Consider the following 20,710-nt stretch of genomic DNA (forward strand, 5'->3'; position numbering starts at 1 on the left):
ATTGCTAAGCACCGCTCACCACAACAAGAAGTGAAGAAGACCCCGCTGCGATCGTGGTAATGCATTATTTTCCAGCATGCACTGGTACTTGCACAGAAAACGCTGCAGCAAAGAAAGGCCGATGAAGAAGAGTATGCTGTGATGAGACCGCTTCATAAACTATGTGGGTATAAACACGGAAAACAAAATGTTTTTTTCATTCCCATTTACTTTAATGAGCTAATTATGACTTAGTTAGGGAAGGAACACCCTGTTTAACAAGCCCTCATCTTAGGAGGCCGGTTGCATAACACTGTAGTAAGCTGCTGAAGATATTTGGGCCAGCCCTGTTTGTGGAGCTGATTGGGATTCTGTGTCCTGTGTGCAATGAGGGGAGGGGTGGAGGGCTGCAACGCACTCAATGTCCAATTAATTCACAAATAAAAGTGGGGCATCCCTAGTGCCCAGACATTACCCTCGCTGACAAATCGGCAGCACAATCATAAGCCGCACAACACAATTTAATGAAGTCATTAAAGAACTATTAGGCACGACTGGCGATCTGTCATGGCGAATTGCCACATGCAATAACTTGGGGGGGAAGGAGGCCTCTGGCAGGGGAGTGCAAATGAAAGAAATACTGCCTTGCCTTGCTTTTCTTTTTTAAAAGTATTTATTATTATCATCATCATCATCCGCGTGTGGATGTGTGTAGATACAAATGTACATTTGATGTTTGTGTGTCAACTTCCAGCCATGAATCTAAAAAATGTATTATGAGAATATGAATGCTAATGGAGGGACTTGCATCATGGATTGTCCACAGTTGCGCGCTCGTTGCATAAAAAGGATTTACATGAGCCGGTGTGCAGCGTGCACAGAATACTGCGTCGGCGCACACGCGCGTGCACGCCCAGCCATCACTCAATCATTCCCTCTCGTAGTGGATTTCGGCTGCGCACGTGCAACTTAATAGACAATTTCGGTGCCACGGGTGTGTATGCGGGGTTTTTTTGTGCCGCGTGTTTGTGTCTGTGTACAAGACAGAGGGAGGTGGGCAGACAGGGATAATTCGTGTGAGGAAAATTAAAGCTCTGGCAGCTCGTCCATCACACAGATTAAATTCAATGGAAAGATAAAAATGTCAATGTTACCCCTGCTCCTGCTGCTCGCAGCGCAGAGCCACCGTCGACAGTGATGAAACTTTCCCCCCCTCTTTCTCTCTCTTTCTCTGTCCTCCAGCCTCACTCCTCCCTTCCTCCCCCGACTCCCCCCTCGGCTCTCTCAACTCTAGATTTTCATTCTTGCTCACACCGGGTTCAGTACTCTTCTCTCCCTCTCTCTGCCTTCATCTTTCGTCGCTATCCTGCCTCTCTGGTTGATGTTATCCCCTCTTTGCACCATTCTCCATCATTCTGCGCTTCATCTTATTTTGCTTTTATTACTTTTTCTATCGCTGAATAACACCTTCCTCGAGGAAAGGGTGATTACTTTGGGAGAAAAAGGTGGGATACTGTTGAGAGGACTCCAACATGAACGCAACATGGTAGTGAACTGTGATTATATAACAACAGTTAAAAAGTGGAACTGATTTGCTATAAATACAGCCTTTTACTTGAAACTTCTGCTTCGTGTCCCTTCCCCCCCTTTCTTCTTGAGAATGTACATATTTCTCACAAAATTTAGAGAACAATGTTGCAGCTTTTGCAATCCCTTGGAACAGCTGTTGCTCGTAGCTGTCCGCTTCAACCACACACCGTCAGGTTGAAGCTGGCACTAGCCTTTACAGGCGTTTCCCTTGTAACCCTCCGCTTGCTGCCAACGCCCTCCCCGCTCCTCCCGGCTCTGTCTTGTGTGCCACTGCCACCTGGCAGCAGGCATGGCACTGTCATCTGGAGCTGTCTGCCAGCAGACACAAGGTCACCCAGACGTCCCCCGGCACTAGCGGGGGGTCCACCTTCTGCGTGTGTGTTTGACAGGGAAGTGTATGCCGTTCCAAGCGAAGCTGTCGGAGTATATTTCTGTTACAGGCTTTTTATTCCTACCAGCTTGTGTTTGTCACCTTGTATGCGCATAATTTATGCATACGTGCGCATGGAATTATGGTGAAGAGTGCACTTTGATGAGCGTGCCCGTTCTCGTGTCTGTGTCAGAGGCGAAGAGAGAGTCCCTGCTGGCCCCAGATGGCCAGTCCCTCCCGCCTCGCCACACCAGACCAGTTCCACTGGCCAAAGTCAGCACTGTGTGATATGAAACCTGCAGAACATGAACACACTCCGGAAAAAAAGCATTCAAGTAAAAACCAAAAGCAGCTCAACAAAAGGAGCCTGGAAAACTATAAACTTATAACAATCATACATCCTTCCCTTGAGTCTACTTCAGAAAAGCCCTCCCGCCTGTTCTCTCTCTTATCCAGTACTATACAGTCACCACTAGATGGCTCTCCAACTCCAGTCTGTTGTGTGTTGGGTGCCTCGGTGCCTGTGTGTGTAAAAGAACTGGCTGCTGTGATCTTTCTAACCATGATTAATGGCCCCATTCAAAGGTAAGGAGCTCAGAGGATAACTTCTTTTACTGTAAGCCACAGTGCTGTGGCGTGGGGAGCGCTCCCTGCACTTTCTGCAGCAGAGAGACGAGGTAAATAGCTCCGGGAAGACAGGAGGCGCAGAGAGACTGAGCAAGGAAAGCTGTACGCAAGAGTGTTTAAACAGGAAGGAGGCGTGCTGCACTTTCTGATCACGTGATTTTTATTATGATTTTCAAATCGACACATGCCCAGTTTCAGACCATTAAAAAGTGTTTATCAGAATATAAAAGCATCCCCCTCCTACACACAAGCACTCTCCCTCTCTTTTCTGCTGGGAAGTAAGTATGTGTGTGTGTGTGTCATGTGATCTGGTTGAGGTAAAAACCCTGCTGGCCTCTGTGGTCACACCTCTCCCAATTACTTTATCAAGTCTGACTGCATGCGTGTATGTGTGTGTTCACACAGCCCCCGGGGGTGCAATGATTGGAGCAGACGCCTGCTCTTTCACTCTCGGCAGGTGAGAACATATTCATCACAGAGGCCTGCCAAGCCTGGAGACACCCTGACTGCTAATGCCAGTCTGCATCACGACTGCATCTCTGCCGCTCGCACATACGGTGGATATTCTTTTCAAATGGAAAAATCGGAACAGCTTTGTGCTTTAATTTCTTTTGATAATCTTGATAAGACTCCATTTATCGAGTAGATTATGACATGTGTTGTCAGATTGTGCTGGAGGATGGGGATGAATTCTTACGCAATGTTAGCAAAGGAGCAAATGTCAACAAACGCTGCGACTTAAGACTTCCTGCGGTGGCCACAATCATGTCAAAACCCCTGGGATTAAAGAGCTGTGATGAGATCTGTGCTTGTCCCTAAATGCCCTGTGAGGGCAGGGCACTCTGGGTAAAAATGATCACGTTTTTACTCACACTCCTTCGACATCCCGACTTCCAGGCACTTCTGCAACCGACAGTACTGGCAGCGGTTGCGGGTGACTTTGTTGATGATGCAGTTCTTCTCCCGGTGACAAGTGTACACCATGTTTTTCTGAATGCTTCGCCGAAAGAAGCCCTGCGTGACAGAGAGACAGACGTAAGGTATTGAAGAGACATGGGGAGGGTTGTGTCGGTGGAATCATGGGTAGAAATATGACTGCCATAGGAAATGGAGCAGTTAGTAGTAAAATTATAAGCAATTTTGCATACTACATGTGTTTAGGCTTCCTCGTCCAAATTGCGCCTTTGTTATGGCATTCGCCTTTTGTCCAGTTCACATTAAGCAAACAATTTAGAAATAAGAAGCAAAAAGAGGCCATGCTGAATACTTAGAAACATCTGCAAATAAAAGGCAAACAACAGCCAAGTCCAGCAGTGGCGTAATCTGTGTGTAATCACTACAGAGATAATGGTCAGTGAACTGTCACCAACTTATGAGGCTGCCCACCTGCTCGGAGAAAGCTCAAATGAGAAACCTAAACAATAAACGATTCGGGAGGTTTTTCCAAGTCCAAAGGCTTTTGGGGTAAAAGGCACAGGGTTATTGGGTGTCACATAACCATGGCCTAGTTTAGAGAGCCAGAAATAAGCAATTCTAGATCCAGGCCAAGTGCATATAATTAGAGAGAGAGAGAGAGCGAGAGAGAGAGAGGGAGGGAGAGAGCGAGAGAGAGAGACTGACTATAGGCTAAAAGTGTTGTGTAAGAAATAAAATGTAATCCAGCCCCATGGGAGATGAGGGAAAAAAGGATAATGAACTCATTTTTGGTCAGTAGGCTGAAATGGGAGATTTCTGGGGACCACAAACTAAAAAAAAATATCTGATTTATACGACACACACACACCAAGAATGTGGTAAGATCATTTTTAACTCCCTAAAAATTTAATTACAAAAAAAAAAAGAAAAGGTAAAAAGCAGTGCAAAGTTCAACCTGAGAGAACCCAGACCATCTCACATGCATTGAAAAGTAGTGCATCCCAACCTATATATTCCTTAATATGCCCATGCAATAAAAATCAATGTTCACCCGTGCAGCCTCACTGCTTAAACATCCCTATCATGTCAGAAAGATAAAGAGAGGTTAATGCAAATTAAGCCCAATTGAGTGAGTACTCAGCAAGCAGGTCTCTGGACAAATGTAATACAGGTCAGTGTCAGTATTGATGCGACGAGGTGGGTCATGTTTTGTGGGTGGGACCAGCTGGGGCGGGCGAGAGGGAGCTGGGGTGGAGTGGGGTAGAGGAGCTGCCAGGGAGCCCCATCCCACGCAGAGGGATTAGCTTTGCTAGCTGACAGATGGCTGATGGATCTAAGCCCGCAATTTGTCCTTCCCGGATCACCGGCCTCTTTCTACATCTCCTGTCCTCCCGCCACAGAGACATTCAGGCTCCTGATAGGGGAACTGTGCGCAGTTTGTCACGTTTGTCATCTGTTTCAACAAGGCACTTTACAGGTGTGGGCGATACTTGTGATTACGTATGATGGACTCCATCTGCGGCTGGAAAAGAAAGCCATTTGGTGCTCAGGTCACCTCGTCAAAACCTTTTTTCCCCTGACTTTGTAAGCGCCTCACATCTGTGCTGCAACATGTCAGGTTTTTTTTTTTTTTTTTTTTAAATTTGAAAAAAAAGGGGGTGAAAAACACAATTTCCAAATAAAATGTACATTTTATTGCAATGCTTCCAGCAAATAAACAATGCATTTTCTGCTGCTTTCAGATATTTCCAACCCCCTCTCACCCCCAGCCGCCACCCTGGAAAAGAGCTGTTATCTCACAATAGAACAGTGCAACCTGAGCAAACAATCAAGTGAAAAAGAACAAGGATTGTAGCTTATTTATAGCTGCCGAAGCTGAGGGATAATTCTCCAGTCTTTGTTTGGGCGAGTATCATCTCCTCTTTGATCCAATAGTGCCGCGACCCTGACCCCAGGGTCATCAGAGGATTGACCACCGCCTGCAGATAATACAGAGGCTCAGGTGCCCGCTTGCAGCACCTCCTGATTGGCTGTTGCTGCTGGCTCGTGGGGCAGTCGATTGTTCCTGCCACCACCACCACCACCCCCCTCCAACTCCTCCTTTTAGGAGTCATTGCTTCCTGTGGCCCTTAAGCCTCTTTTTGTATCACCGCTTAATCCGCCCGGCGACAAGAGCCCTCAGCAGGCCTGTCAGCCACCCTGCAGAGTTCAGTGGAGATGAGGGCGGCAAGAGGAGGGAGAAGGGAGGGAGGCACGAAAAGGACGAGTGAATGGTTCCTAGTGCATTTGTGATTGCGAGTGTCATGTGCTCCTAAATTCCCAGCTGTCTACCTGGTTAAGAGCTTCGTGTGCTTGCGATCACGTTCCGCTCTGTGCATGTGTGTGAGGAAATGCTTTACTAAGTGGGATGTAAGGAGTGTCTAGAGTTGGTGAGTTCACAGGGAAGCACAGGAATCTTCTCTGACACGAATATCACACTGCGCCTGGATTAGGAACGCGTTCCCAACCTCCTACTGCGGTCATGGACGTGTGTATATGCAGGCCTGTGCTCTTGCTCCTATTACGAAACAACTATTGCAACAGCCCGCACACTAATAAAGGCTTTGTTTAACAAAAAGAAAAACCGCAAATAGGGGACATTCATCACGGGGAGGTTGGGGTTTTTTTTGTTGTTGTTTTTTGGGGAAATAGCCACTTCCCTTGCACTGCAGTGCATACCAGGAAGAAAGAATGCCTGCTTTGCACTGGCATGCCTCAAAGACAAAAACATAAACATGAGGGGGGTGGGCATGCATATTTAATGTTTAAGTGTTAATATCTGCAGGGGGAAAAAAAAAAAGAAAAAAAAAGAAGTGCAATTCTAGTAAGTGTATGCGAGCGGTAGAACTTAAACAACAAGAGAATGAGCTGTCTCCAAGCAGCAGAGCTCGATACCCCCCCGCTCCTGCTTCCTCCGTTCACTGCAGCCCCCAGGAAACGCCTTTGTAGTTTGGCATGCTGCAGTAAAGCAGACGCTGCTAACCCTCAACTTACCCCAGTCTCAGATGAGACACCGTATATATTCTCACGCCTGTAGTGTTGAATTATTGAGTATGCTATGCCAAGTCATCTCCTCTGAAGTGAGAGATGCGGTGAAGGCATGGTGAACTTTTCAAATTATTACTGCAGCTACTGAGTGAGGAAGGCAGCGGTTTGTGAAGAGGGATGGGACCAGCAGGTGACAGCGGCTGTCGAACTAATGAGGTTTTAGGAGTTTTAGTGCGATTATGACAACATGTTACTAACCTGATGAATTGTTGTGCTGTTAGGGCAATGAAATTATTTGAATGGAGCACAGAGGTTTATGTTTTTATTGCCTGCCTGTTTGGTAATGCAAAGAAGCGCCCAATTAACTGCTCCCTCCCCCACCTCTGCCTCAGTCTAACAGTGGCTCCCTCCCTGTATCTACTCAATATATCTGATTGACTGAGTAGAGCCGCTCATTATTCATGCATTCTCTATCTGGTTAATAATCTACCATTCACAGTAACACACCTATTCAGCTGAGAAGGCACGCATGCCAAATTTGCTCGTGGTTTTCTAGATAAAAATTTTATGACCTGAATGCGAAGAGATGAAAGAGCAGAATTTGTATATATAACGGAGGTGTTGCAGGGGGAGAGAGGCCGTCGAAAACTGACAGTGAAACCTATCTAGAACGTTACTGCTTTTCATCTGAAACAACTTATTTTGTGCAGAATATCTCATGACTGACTAAAATATCAGTTACATCTCCAGTGCATGAAAGCCTTCAAAGGCTGATTGCAATATTGGTTCTGACACAACTGCTCTACAGTCAGAAAGAGCAACACTCCAACCACTAAAGATGTCTTCATCATGTGCTTAATACACCGTTTAGAGTTTTTATCCAACCAAAGGAAGTGTATAATAACCGATTCAGTTCGTTAAAGAATAATATCAAATCAAATCAAATCACTTTTATTGTCACATCACATGTGCAGGTACATTGGTACAGCACATGTGAGTGAAATAATAATAATAATAATAATAATAATAATATTATTAAAAAAAGACTATCCACATTTCAGAATGTTGTAGTGTGAATTTTACAGTTGTTTTTTAACACTGCCATCTGAATATGTGAAAAAAAACTGCTTTATATTTTCCATTTTTATATCAAAAACCTCTCAGATTAATGCAGATAAAACTGCCTGAGGTGACACAAGGTGTGTTCAAAATCAGTAGAGACACACACACACACACACACACACACACACACACACTAGAATGAGGTGTGATTTAGCCTCATTATGTATCTTATAACCCTGCTTAATTATTGCCTGTGAGACAATGGGGATACATGTTAAGTGAAAACATTAAAAGCAGATTAAGACTTTGAATAGCCGCATTGTTGCAGTGCATCTTTTGAGATCAAAGTCAGAGCTCATTACATGCCAACAATCAGAGGGGGAAAAATGGATACGCCCACTCAGCTTTGCACCAAACCTGATATCCACTCTCTGTGCCACAGACAACTGAAACGCATTAAATGTCTAGAAATCCCAACTTGCTAATTTAAAAACAAAAAACAAAAAAAACAAATTGTGTATTCCTGAATTGGTCATTCCTTCTTAATGATAGTTTCACAGGATAACCCTTAGCCACTGAGGTCGTTAGCATCATCAAATCCCAGCATGATGGTTCTGGGAAGAAAAAAAACCCACCCATCAACTGTGTTTTTTGGTTTTGGTTTGGAGCTTGCATGCTCTCGACATGCCCGGGTTTTCCCTGTACTTGTCCAAGGTGTACCCCTGCCACCTGTCTTATGACAGCTGGGATAGCTTCCAGCCCCTGTGGCCCTTAACTGAAGATGATGAATGTATAACTAACTGTAGCAGGTAACAAGCTTACTAAATACAGCATACTTAAGTAGCTGTGCATCACCATTATCTGCACATCTGTGGGGGTGAAAACTAGGCATGCACCAAATATGAAATCCAGCAGTTCCTGACGTTTAATATAAAAATTAGACTGATCGCACATGCTTTCCTTCGTACCAAGAAAACAAAGAAATCTTTGCAATAAATGATGTTTTCAAAGCCTCTTTCAGCTCCTTGAAAATAAACTGGCGCCTGACACTGGTAAAGGTGCAAAACTGACAGATGCAGGGAAACCTGACAACAACATGTGCGCAGTTCACTGCTGGTGTAATGCTAAGCATCATCCTGTTGTTCAAACTGTTTGCTATTATAATCTGACACCACTCACAAAATGTCATGCACATGCCGATTCTAAATGAAATTATTTCAAATATATTTTAGACATTCACGTATTTAAATGGATTCATACATGTTTTCACATATTCAGATATGGCAGCACACAGTTATGACACTTCTGACCCTCCTTTGCTTCCAAAACTTAAAACAGTAAAATAAATACATATTCAGATACTCTAGTTCATACATGATAATTACAAAAGCGGTGGATAGTAAAAATATCAAGAGCAACTACAACATCACCATTCTCGTGCATTCAGACGCTGAACATCTTCTGCTGTAAACATGAAACAAAGACTGACAGCTCTGCCAATATTATACTTACATATATTTCCATTACTACTTATCACACAGGTAAGGACATGCAAAAACTAAATTTCATCTTGACCAAAGTGGTGGCTGGAAACTGCTGTCTTTTGCTAAACCATCAGTTAAAAATGCTACTTGTTAATTGTCAAACTACCAGGATTTTCCTTGGAAAGTGGATGGAGAAGCACAATAAGCAGCATTGTTGTTGGCCCAATTTATTTACTCTGCTAAGTATTAACCTGCTGGAAAGCCGGGTGTACTTTGTATCACACTCCCAACTTTCCTGTGCTCTCCTCCCTTTGTGCATTCTTTTCCTTACTTTTCCCCTTCCCCCTGTGCTCTGGGGCGCTGACCATCTTTTACTTTTGGTGTCAGTGAGTTCAGCTGTGGCCCCTGTGCCCTAATCGGCTGCCCCTCCAGCCATCCCAGCTTCTCTCTCTCTCCTCTTTTTTCTTTTTGCTTCTTCATGCCTTCCAGAGCACAGTCTGCTCTCTCGCTCTCAACCAGCTTAGGCCTCTCAGTCTTTGAATGGTAGCGTCTGCATTTCTACATCCCGCCTGAGTGTGTGCCCTTTAATGTGGACTTTTCTTTTTTCAGTACCCGTTTCCTTTCATTAGGCTACTATCCGTGCACGTATGGAAACAAATACACACTGGCCGAGGAGCCATTGGTCACAACTAGTACACCACCCTGCCTGTGCCAAACATACAGCATGTTTTAAAGGCGAAGACTTTCACTTTTTTTGATAGCTAGAAGACGACCAGAGCGTAAACAGAAAATATTAACAGCACGTTGGGTTTGTGAAATGCACACACCGCGCAGATATAAGGTATGCACCTGGCAGTAACATTACATTAGATTCCACAGATCCCTGCTCCTCATCTCTATCCTCCTCCGAGCTTACACAACTCTGGCTCCTTGCCTTGGGAGCCGTGAGATAAAGAAGTCTGTGTGCTCACACTAACAGGAGAGCGTGTACACGTGCACACAGCAGCTATCAACTGATAACAGAACAGATGGGCGTTATGAGGCTTCTTCTGCACCTGTGCAACATGGCTGTATTGATAATGGACAACCGATGCAGACACGTCAGCAAGAAGGCGATACGAGGAGCAGCAACACTCAAAAAGAAAAAGAAAAGAAAAAAAATGATGACTAGATGACAAAATTTCACATTTTGTTCATGATAAGAGGCACATTTATCATATACGTGTAAAGGCCTGAGTTTTCATATTCTTGATTAGACAGCTCAGTGATAATTCTCAACATGCATTCAAAGACATCTAAAGTCAACAGAAGAAGAAGAAAAAAAAACTGGGGGTGTGAAATACTCAAAATGACGTGATTCATCATTTTTATCATATGAGCTATAAAAAGTTTTTTTTCCTTTTTTCTTTCCAGTGGAAATCAAATGAAAGCAATAAGATTGACAAATATCTTGCTTGCTTGGCAGATTCAGAGGAAGGCCGGGAGTCTCACCTTGCAACCCTCACAGGCGCTGACACCATAGTGGTACCCTGAGGACTTGTCCTGGCACACAAAGCAGGGCTTGTAGACGCGGGGTGGAGGGGGAGGCGAGGGCGGGCTTGGCACTATCTCCTCTGAGCTGGTACTCTGGGTCTCTATTGCTGTGGAGAGGAAAGAGCAACAAGAGAAAAAGGTTAGTGGACGCTGCCAGATGGAGCTCCGGCACACTAGCAATAATCAATGAGTGGGATAAACGCATAATCTCATGTAGACACTCACACAGATCTTAAACAATCCAGTGCAAACAACATGAAGGGGGAACGCTCTCAGTTTCAAGTGTTTTCAGATCAGCCACAGGAAAGATGCCTTCAAAGAACAAACACTCTTGCACACACAGAGGGAGCACAAATGAATCCACCCCTCTACAACATTCTTATTTACAGCTGAATACGTGGTTTCTCTGCCTCTGTTTGGACATTACAGCAGGGGGTTACATCGCAAGCAGGGTTCAAAGGCAGGTTTTCTCCAGGCGGCCTCGAGTTGTGCCTTTTAAATTTCATGCTCTTTTTAAGTGCTTCAAAATATAAAAAGGATAAAGGGTACACGCTGTACTAGTCAAGAGAAACAAGCTGATTCTCACCAACCAAGACAGGTCTTTGAAACTCCACTACCCCACACAAGCTTATTTAATATCACACAGGTAAACATGAGGTTAATTACTAAGTAAAGGGTGAAATGACAAACCAAAGAGCAGTAAGGTGCATCAAGTTATTCCAAAGTACATTTGGTATCTTATTGTAGCATTTCTAAAAAAAAAAGTCCCTTCATTCTTATTTTGAAAGTTCAGTCACTTCTGACCAGCTATCTCTGGTTGGCACGCTGACCAGGTTGCTTTAGTGACTGTTATCCACAACATTTAGCTGCTTCACTGGCGCCTCGTCCAGCAGTCGGATGTACTCCAGCTCCACAGACTTGGGACTGCAGGTGGCGAAGGTAATTCTCCTTCCACATTGGTTATCAGCTGCGAGCTTGATGTGCTACTCTAAACAGAACCAGCAGCAGGTGGATAATAGATTCATGAACCACTACACCGAGCTCATTGAGGCAGGAATACAGAAACGTGGACCGAGGGCCAGTTCGGCTATAAAAGGGAGACTCACTGAAGAGGCAAGACGATCGCTCTGCACCCTTATTTATTTGTCACAAAGAATAAGCACCACTTTATAAATTGCATAACTGTGTGCGGCGGAGTCTCTGTTTGAGTGAATGACACACACACACACACACACACACACACACACACACACACACACACACACACACACACACACACACACACACACACACACACACACACCATGTATCCTGTCATATCATTTGTGCATGTACATGGTAAACAAAGCGACCAAGGATTATACAGAAGTAATCTCCCTTCACTGGCCTCAATGTTTTGTGTATTACAAAACACAGCGCTTCCATTAGATATAACAACACACATTCACAGCAAAGACCTTCACCCTGTAACTTATAAATGAAGCCTGTGATCCAGCAGCGTGTTCTACTTGTCATACCGACGCCAGAAAATAAGCCACAAACACACGAGTGACGGAGCAGACTGGAGCTTTAGAATCCCATGCTATGGCACTCAAAGCAGGTTCAGGTTCATGACATGCAGGTGTGCACCCTTTTAACCCACATTGTACCACCCAGCATCATCAGCTTAACAGAGAGAGAGAGTGTGCGTTGGCAAGAGGCTTAGGAGTTACCAGCACCTCAGTGCTTGTGTGTAAACAAGCCGTGTACAGTATATTATCAGAGGGGGTTGGCTCAGCAACACACTCCACGTGACTACACTTCAGACAAACCCTGCGCTTGCATGGTGCCTGCACTGCACAGTGGGCAAAAATAACAAAAGAATGCCTGCCTGCCTGCCTGCCTGCCCCCCACATGCACACACAACTATCCTTTTATACTGTCTCTGTGCAGGTGTCTACTTGCCAGTCTCTACGCGAACAGAGCAGATGGTGCAAGAGAAGATTATATTCAGAACAATCACAATAAATCTGACACCCTTATATGTTCCTGTTTCCTGGAAAAGGGTAACAGACACAATCACACTACACCAAAATCTAGTCCCTCCAAAGCCTGCTTGTTATCTCTGCCATCAGGAGAGAGAAAAAAAAAAAAAAAAAAATACTGCGTGTCCGAGCGGGTTTCAGGTGTCGGAACAGCTAAGCTTCAAAGTAATAAAGCTCACTTTGCATCAGCTAACGGTGACACTTAATAAGGCCTAGCATAGCGAGAGGCGTCGTTTATGAGGCCCAGATGTCGTATGCCACTTTCGCACCGACGGCGACCTTTAAAGCTCTTGGTGTAAATTGGTCAATGTGATTTAAGGGGGGAAATATGTGGCTCAGAGGGGGGAGATAGTGGTTTTCATTATTTTTAAAAGCAAAAAAAAAAAAAGTTTTATGGAGTGAGCAGAGGGGGGATATGGGGAATGAAAATTATCTTTTTGGATAATGAAGGGTGGAGATAAAAGGAGGAACAACAAATCTAGTTTTAGGGAAGAAAACTGTTGTTTGAGTAATAAAGCAAAAGATAAAAATACAAAACAGATGAACTGCCTACAGACATCAGCTTTACTCCTCCCTGAAGCTTCAGAGTCATCAGCAGGTGGTATATATCTGTCCAAGAGACTATTTGAAATCAAAAGAAATCTTCAATCTGACTCACGATTCCCCATTTAGTTGAACTCGTGTGATCACCCGTTTAGTTGTGCTTGGATACAAAGAACGGGACTAAAGTCAAAGCAAGAAGGTCCAGCTCCAACCTGCTTTAGATCATATTTTATTGGTAAAATTCGGACCTGAAGTGATCATTTTAATTGACAAACACAGAAGCCTGGGAAGGATAATCAATGCCAAAATCAGCTGTATCCATCTCACACCCGCTGCTGATGGATTCACTGCCTGCAGGCATCGTAGATGGAGAGAGGGGGTGGAGGCTGTCTCACTGCGCAGCAAAGTTTACAAGATTTGCCAGATTTTAAGATGCGCGTCAAATTAAGCTTTCATTTTATCTTAATCATAACAATTCATATAAGCCAGACATGGGCACTGTAGTGGTTTAAAACACTCTCAGACTCAAAAGTATAAAAAAGCGTGATAAAGGGCACGACTGGCTTCTTGCTCAATGCGTACACACATAAAGAGCACAGTTATCAGCTCTAGATTGATCTTTCACTTCACTTGGGTTCATTACAGAAAGCATCAAACTGGAATCTTATCCAGAGCAGCAGGTGATTTAACTGGACCAGAACCTCACCAGCATCTATCATCACGGATATCAAAGAGGTAACGTGTATGCAGAGCCTAAAGGGTACTAAGAGACGCTACAATACCCTGCCATAGCCGGTTCATCCTGGCGCCATCTGGCAAGCAATTAAAAATAAAAGAAATAAATAATAAAAATCGAAAAAGAAAAAAAAGATGTACCACCAGACATCAGGGTAGTTTCTTTCCTCTGACTGTGAGGCCACTGAATTCACCCTCCTACGCTTCATCATGAATTAAGCTTCAGTTATCAAATATCTCATCATTCATTTTTTTTTGGTAATACAAAGGGAACGCATCTGTTTGGTTATACAAGTTAGTGTTGTATAATGATCACTGAAATTAATCTTGAAAGCGGAATCAGTGTCCTCATCGCCGCATCTTTAAAGATTTATGCGTCAGATGAGAAAACTCAAGCTGCAGCTCAACCATGAAAAAAATAAAATATTTGCACTAAATCGGCAGGTGGTATGGAAAGAAAAAGCACCACCCTAGACTTAACTATATTACACATACTTCTGTTTGCACTTCAATCCAGGCATTCAATCCAATTATAAACATAACAGAGAATAGAGGGCAGGAATAATACATCCAAGAGAACATGTGTGGACATATCCAGAAAAGAAATTACAAATATAGGAGGTAATTTTGTCCGAAGGACGTGAAGGATTCAGTCTGAATGAACATGACAAGGACGACAGATTGTGGGCAGGGAGACGGCCTGCCCTTTGTTTGCATATTGCCGTTTTATTGGTGTCATTATGAGCCATCTTTGCCCATGCCACTGGGCCATGTAGTCACCACACTCATGTCAAACAAATTAAACTTAAATAGAGCAGGCCTTACATAACACCGCATCTTTTCTCATTACGGATAGAAGGGAAAAGAAAAAAAACATTCACAGTTTTGCGCGCTCTTCTGCGTCTCTTGATGTGGACTGATTACAGCCCTGCATTATTAGGGTGACCACAGAACTATTCATCCACATTAAAGCTGCCTTCATTAGAAACACATAGACAAACAGATGTGCCACCCACCCACCCACATGCATACACACACACAAAAATCACATCTATGCTTACATTTAAAGCAGGCTAAAGGGTCTCTAACGGCCATTTAAAAAAAGACCCAACAGTCGAAAACAAACACACACACAGAATGTACACTCGCTTAATGAGAGCACCCATGGAAATCTGGGACACAGGGATAAGAGTCTGTGAGAGGGCTGGCGACTGTAATTAAATACAATGGCTGGCTTCTGGAGCCTTGTCAAGCTGAGGCATGGAGCAAAACAATGGCAGGCCTGTGGACAGAGAGGCAGAGGAGCTCAGAAGAGAGGACAGAGCTACTTAGTCCTTAAGCGGCTCTCACCCAGGCATTATTCAACACCACCCTGCATCCAAGCTCTGATCAACACCACCCATCTTACAAGCCTGCCTTTTGTATGATCTGCAAATATCATACGCACAAGCAGTGGAAAAACTGACTCACGCTCGCCTGGAGAGCTTCCCTCAATATCCTTGAAACACGTTAACACTGGGGATGTGTGTGTCTATTAAGGTTTCCAGATCCGAGCCCCTTCCAGAGCTAAGTCACCGCTGTTAACTTCAGCTAGAGTATCACTCCTTTAACCAAGGCAGAGCAACAAAGAGCAGACAATAACCTTAGGGGATGTCGGTAGGAGTTACTGATAAGAAATCTATTGTGCTTCGGTGGGGAACTCAAACACAAACCATATGGTTGCAACAGTTGTTGTTAAGCAGACACAAGGGTGAATGAAAGTCTGCAGAAGCCTGGAATTTTGTCAGACGAGTCCCAGCAGCGGGAATAAGCGACACATACTGCCAGGTGTAACCAGCGAAAAACAAACTTGACATGGCGATGACTTGGAACTGCAGAACTTCCCTTAAAGGAAGCTTTGTCTGACCGCTGACTCGTGACCGTGTCTGAGAGTTACGAACGGCGGCTAACAATGAAAAGTTTGAAGCATTCTTCGGTTAGAAATTGTAGCGAGGAGCCAAACACAAAAAGAACAGAGTTATCTAATAAAACAAATTCTGAATGACCAGTATGTCCAAGCACCTTGATTTAATTTAGTTACACATCTCCTTTGATTCCCAGACAAGTCTTATACACATGTGCGTGCATGTGAATGTGCACGTTCGTGCAAGCTACCCCCAGATGTCTTAATAGCTTAATGTAGTGCGGTGTTCTCGAACTCAGAGCCAAAGCATTTTTGATTTAATTAAGTTCAAGTGTGAGTGGTCTGTAATGCTGCTCTTCAAATTCACTTTGCATACATCATGAGCCACAAGTGCACTTAGAGCGAAGCCGAGGCCTCCCAGCCACATCCTCCATAAGCAATTACCGCAACACTAGACTTAAATGGACAAATATGCACGAGAATGAAATGAAATTTATTCTTATGATAAACTATCCTTAGATGTAATACTGACACAAGATAGCCTGGCTAACATCAGCACTTCAAAGGCATCAAGACCAAGAGGCATACACGCTCTCACACATACACAAACCCCACTGGCTATTATCAAGCCTCCAGACACCAGGCCGTCTCGGCCCAGTGCTGCCGAGCAGTTCTTGAGGTTCAGCTCTAGGTTAGTCCTCTGAGATTTGATTACCTTCATCCCCACTGGTTACTGGGGCCAGCTGTGAGGCATATTAATGAGATTTCACCATCATTAGGGAGAAGCTAAGTACATTAGCAGGCTGGCTGGTTGGCTGGCTGAACTGTAGTAAAGACTATTGCAGAAGAGGAAGGAGAAAAAAAAAAAAAAAAAAAAAAAAAGGGATGGAGAAAGAGACAGAGGGCTTCATCGGGGTCCTCCACTTAGCTGAACCCTATTCAGTCACAGACTATTGCGCTCTCTGGGTTCCATTAGATTATCTGGACACACAGACATGCACACGTACAGACACATGCCGGCCATCTGTACGCTACGTACGACATATAGACTTCCATTTGTGTTTCTGTACAGTGAGTGTGCTGGAGAAGAGACATCAGACAGACCACCATGCCACAGGCTGCTGCATTAGGACTCGCTTTGAAGTCTGCTTAAAATAATGAGGTGGGATGGCCGATGGAACAGCCCTGCGGATAGAGAAAGCCTAGGGAGTTGTAAGCCAATGTATCATGACTGTCCACAAAAACGAAAAGCAGCAACCTAAGCGCTGTAACAGAGCAGCAAGCGAGCAGAGAAGGGCATCATTCATGCACGGTGTTTGACTTTTACCAAATATTCAGACTTTATTTCTGTTTTTCAATGTAAGGAATGCGTGTAAGCATAACAACTTACATACATACATATGTACAGGAATGCTTTGTCAGCACTCTTCAATTACCGAAGGGGGAAATGGGACCGCTTCCTTGCTTACGGGGAAATCCTGCCATTCTCTAACAAAGCGTCATAACAGCTCTCTGCTGAGAATGGACTGGGGTTCCATTCGCCGCTTTCACACCGATTACTGATGGCAAAGTCACGCACGGCATCTGAATATGAGCCGGAGCGAGGACACACACACACACACACACACACACACACACACACACACACACACACACACACACACGTAAGGAGACGATCAGTGGGGTGTGTTTGTGTTCAAACACAGAGTGCGAACAGTTATTAGATGGGAGAAGGGGGAGGAAACTGGTGGCGAGGCCGACAGGCGTAAGCGAAAACACACGCTCACAAACAGGAGAGCCTGGGGAGGTTAACATCGGGCAGGAGTGGAGAGCAAAGCCTCCTCCGCTAAGTGAATTTTTCCAGTTCATCCTTGCCAAAATGTGAGTCCCAGAGCTTTGAGCAGCAGTCATATTCAAATTTCTGCTTGTCAACACACAAAATAATCAACAATATATAACTGAAGTTTTCCTGGTGGAGGGCTAGCAATGGTAATCATGTCTCCACAGCTGTTTTCATACAAACTGCTGGTAACGATGGGAGAATGGGGAGAGGACAAGCGGTCCATTCGCTTTAGCCCTCAGCAGGAGATAACCTGCTTTGGATGTGTTCACACTACAAGCATAGATAACAACAGGCTGCTGACTGTGAAATCACCTGACAATTACCTGTGCTGCCCTAAAGCAGAAAATCAGCATAATCAGACATCGCACGGACTCTGTACTGGGGGCAGTTGGTGTAAAGACCATTTAACCTGTGATCAGCCTGAGATATTGAGACATTTGCGCTCTCATGTGAAGTTCCTTCGAGCAACATCTTTTAAATCAAAATGGCTCATGATTACAGCTTAGTTTGAACAATGTGAGTGTGCCACCTAAACATGCAAAGACAAGGACTCATAGGTAAGACGAGCAGACTGCTCACAATCAGTGCTCATATGAAGCTGGGTTAGGGAGATTATTGGGGATTGCCTTACTTCCCTGGATGTGCTCCACCTAAGCTGCTGCATGTAAAACCTTCATTCTACCATCTCAACGTACAGAGAGGGGGCAGAGCGAGGTGACGAGAGGAGGACAAAGTGACAGAGGAACGCATGAAGTTACAGGACTCTGTCACTAGTGGGTCTCCAGGCTTTCTGAGCATAATAGCGACCACATATTTCCGGAGTTGTGCAACAACAACTGATTCCAAGCCCTGTTTGAAGGTCACATGATTCACATATATATTTAAAATAAAGCATCGGACGTCACACTGCCCTTAATGCAAAGGAAGGGAAGCTCAAACTGACAAGTTTAGCCTGATTATATCATTTTCTGCAGCAGATGTAACATCACTTCCACTTAAGTGAGCGCACTGTGGTCTACATTTCAGGGAAATGACAGACTGGTATTTTGCAACCATTGCAGATATCCAGATTCTGCAGAGAGAGCAGAAATTGATGTGACAGCTTAAGTTTTTATTGTGCACCATGTTTTGAAGACTTCACCGACTCAAGACAAAACATTTTTTGATGGATAATGCACCAAATTGGGGCCAAACACCCCAAGCCGCCAAAATCGTCCCATCCCATCTAGACTGCAAGAAAAACACACACGTATGTGAGTGATAAATGAGGGCCCGAGCAGAGGCCGAAGGGCAAGGCGGTTCCCGAGTAGGGACTCTTTCTTGCCTGTTACTACGATCTCTCCTCAACACCAGGAAATGGTGATGTTTGTCTTGGACCAGGAGTGGGGAAAACAGCAGGTTGGGTTTAGCATGGGTAATTTATCTTCACACCTGGATGAGCAGGAGTGTCTGCATGCATAAACGTAACAGTGAGATGCACTTTTATTTTCTGCTTTATTAAGGGAAATAACTAACAAAAATGTAGTTAATCAAAAAGTCTTGTATGAAAAGAGCAAAAGTTAAAGGATTTTAAATTGGCAGTTGTCCCCTTTAAGGTATCCTCGTGCAGCAAACACAGCTCTGAGTGCAGATGTTATGCTTGGATCTCTCATAGGAAGTCCTATTCTGACCACCTGCTGGTTTGCACTTGCAACTTTCACTGGATATCCTCAATATGTCTGAATGCTGCGTTAAATTTCAATTCTGAGAAGGGGACAAGACATTTTTGGCTAAATTTAAGGTAGTCAAACGTTTCTCAGATACAACAAGATGATGAAAGAAATTCACACGACACCGCCAATAATAGGGTGAATTTACGATACAGAACTTTGGGAATTTTGAAGAAAACTATGTTCCTGGTTGCACTCCTGATCTGATAAGCGTTCTTTGGAGATACAGAAGGTTCTTTCACAAAGACCGCTGCTTGTTCTGTCATTAGGTCTTAACCAGAGACCACTCATCACCAATTATGATCCTTTTCGTGACTGCATTAGCATTACAAAAAAATTTGTTTACTCCTTTACAAGTTTGGGGTCGATGAAATTGTAAATGTGCACCAGCAAATGCTCACATTTCCAGGAAGCGCTCCAGTTCTAACACTGGAAAACTATCTCTGCATTTTAAGACAACTGATGTGAAGCAGCAAATAAGTTTATATTTATAAATGCAGTCAAACTGTATCTGGCACTTATGTAAATGTGGATCTGCCTCTCCAAACATGTATACTGTGTCATATTCTGTATGTGTCTCAGAGCATGTGCGTGTGAACACCAGCATCTTCTTGTCAAGGCGAGACCTGGTTTTTATCAGCGCAGTGGCCCCCATTATGTTCCCAAAGTCCTTCTCCAAGGGGCCCAAGAAAACTTCCCACTCTGTGCTGCCAGGACTCTGAAATAACAACACGCCAGGTTTTCCTATCACAAATGGAGAACGAACTGAGAACATGTGTGGACAAACTGGATCGTGGGGGGAGGGAAAGAGCAGAGAAATGAGTGATTCAGCATATGGCAAAGGTGAGCTCTACGGGTGCTAGACTTTTTAACGGAGACTTCGTGTTAACCTCAGTAGCTGCTATGTCCTGCTGCTGCTGCCGCCACATGCTGGCTTTTGGTACGGCTAATTCTAAAACACATTTCATAAATACAATAAAACACTCCAACATTTAGGGACCCAACTGAAAGAAAAACAAAAAGACAAAAACATCAGAAGGCATCCAAAGACTGCTATCTAGCTGGAGAGAACCACAAGATCCCTGGCAACAACGCTCCCCTGCAACCGCGAATGACGCGGTGTAACTCTACCCAGCAGCTGTCCATGCCTGCTGACTGACACTGGGACTATGTGAATTGGCACTCGCCCCGGGCTGACTGGAGATATCTGGCATGAGCTGATGGTGTGGGACATGGTGGTGAGCACAAGGGGGCAAAAGGCAGCCCCTGTAAGCCAGAGGATACCAGGATGTGCTCTGGAAAAGCAGCACGTTTTAGTAGCCTGTCGAACTATAGTGGAGACTCCGTGATAGTGAGTGCAAGAATA

The 20,710-nt window shown here is 44.3% G+C and overlaps 1 protein-coding gene across 9 annotated transcripts in view; it reads right to left on the reverse strand.

Moving 5' to 3' along the window:
• Window positions 1-20,710, reverse strand: part of raraa (retinoic acid receptor, alpha a) — a 141,704-nt gene that overhangs the window by 5,230 nt on the left and 115,764 nt on the right. For all 9 annotated transcript variants that reach the window (XM_040023330.1, XM_040023327.1, XM_040023325.1 and 6 more), the window contains 2 exons: window positions 10,546-10,694; window positions 3,439-3,580 (listed from right to left, as the gene is read on the reverse strand). In XM_040023330.1, the coding sequence (XP_039879264.1) occupies window positions 3,439-3,580; window positions 10,546-10,694 (291 nt within the window). The remainder of the gene's footprint in view (window positions 1-3,438; window positions 3,581-10,545; window positions 10,695-20,710) is intronic.

This window comes from Simochromis diagramma, unplaced genomic scaffold (genome assembly GCF_900408965.1).
Source record: "Simochromis diagramma unplaced genomic scaffold, fSimDia1.1 OVJJ01000208.1, whole genome shotgun sequence".
NCBI classification, from domain to species: domain Eukaryota; kingdom Metazoa; phylum Chordata; class Actinopteri; order Cichliformes; family Cichlidae; genus Simochromis; species Simochromis diagramma.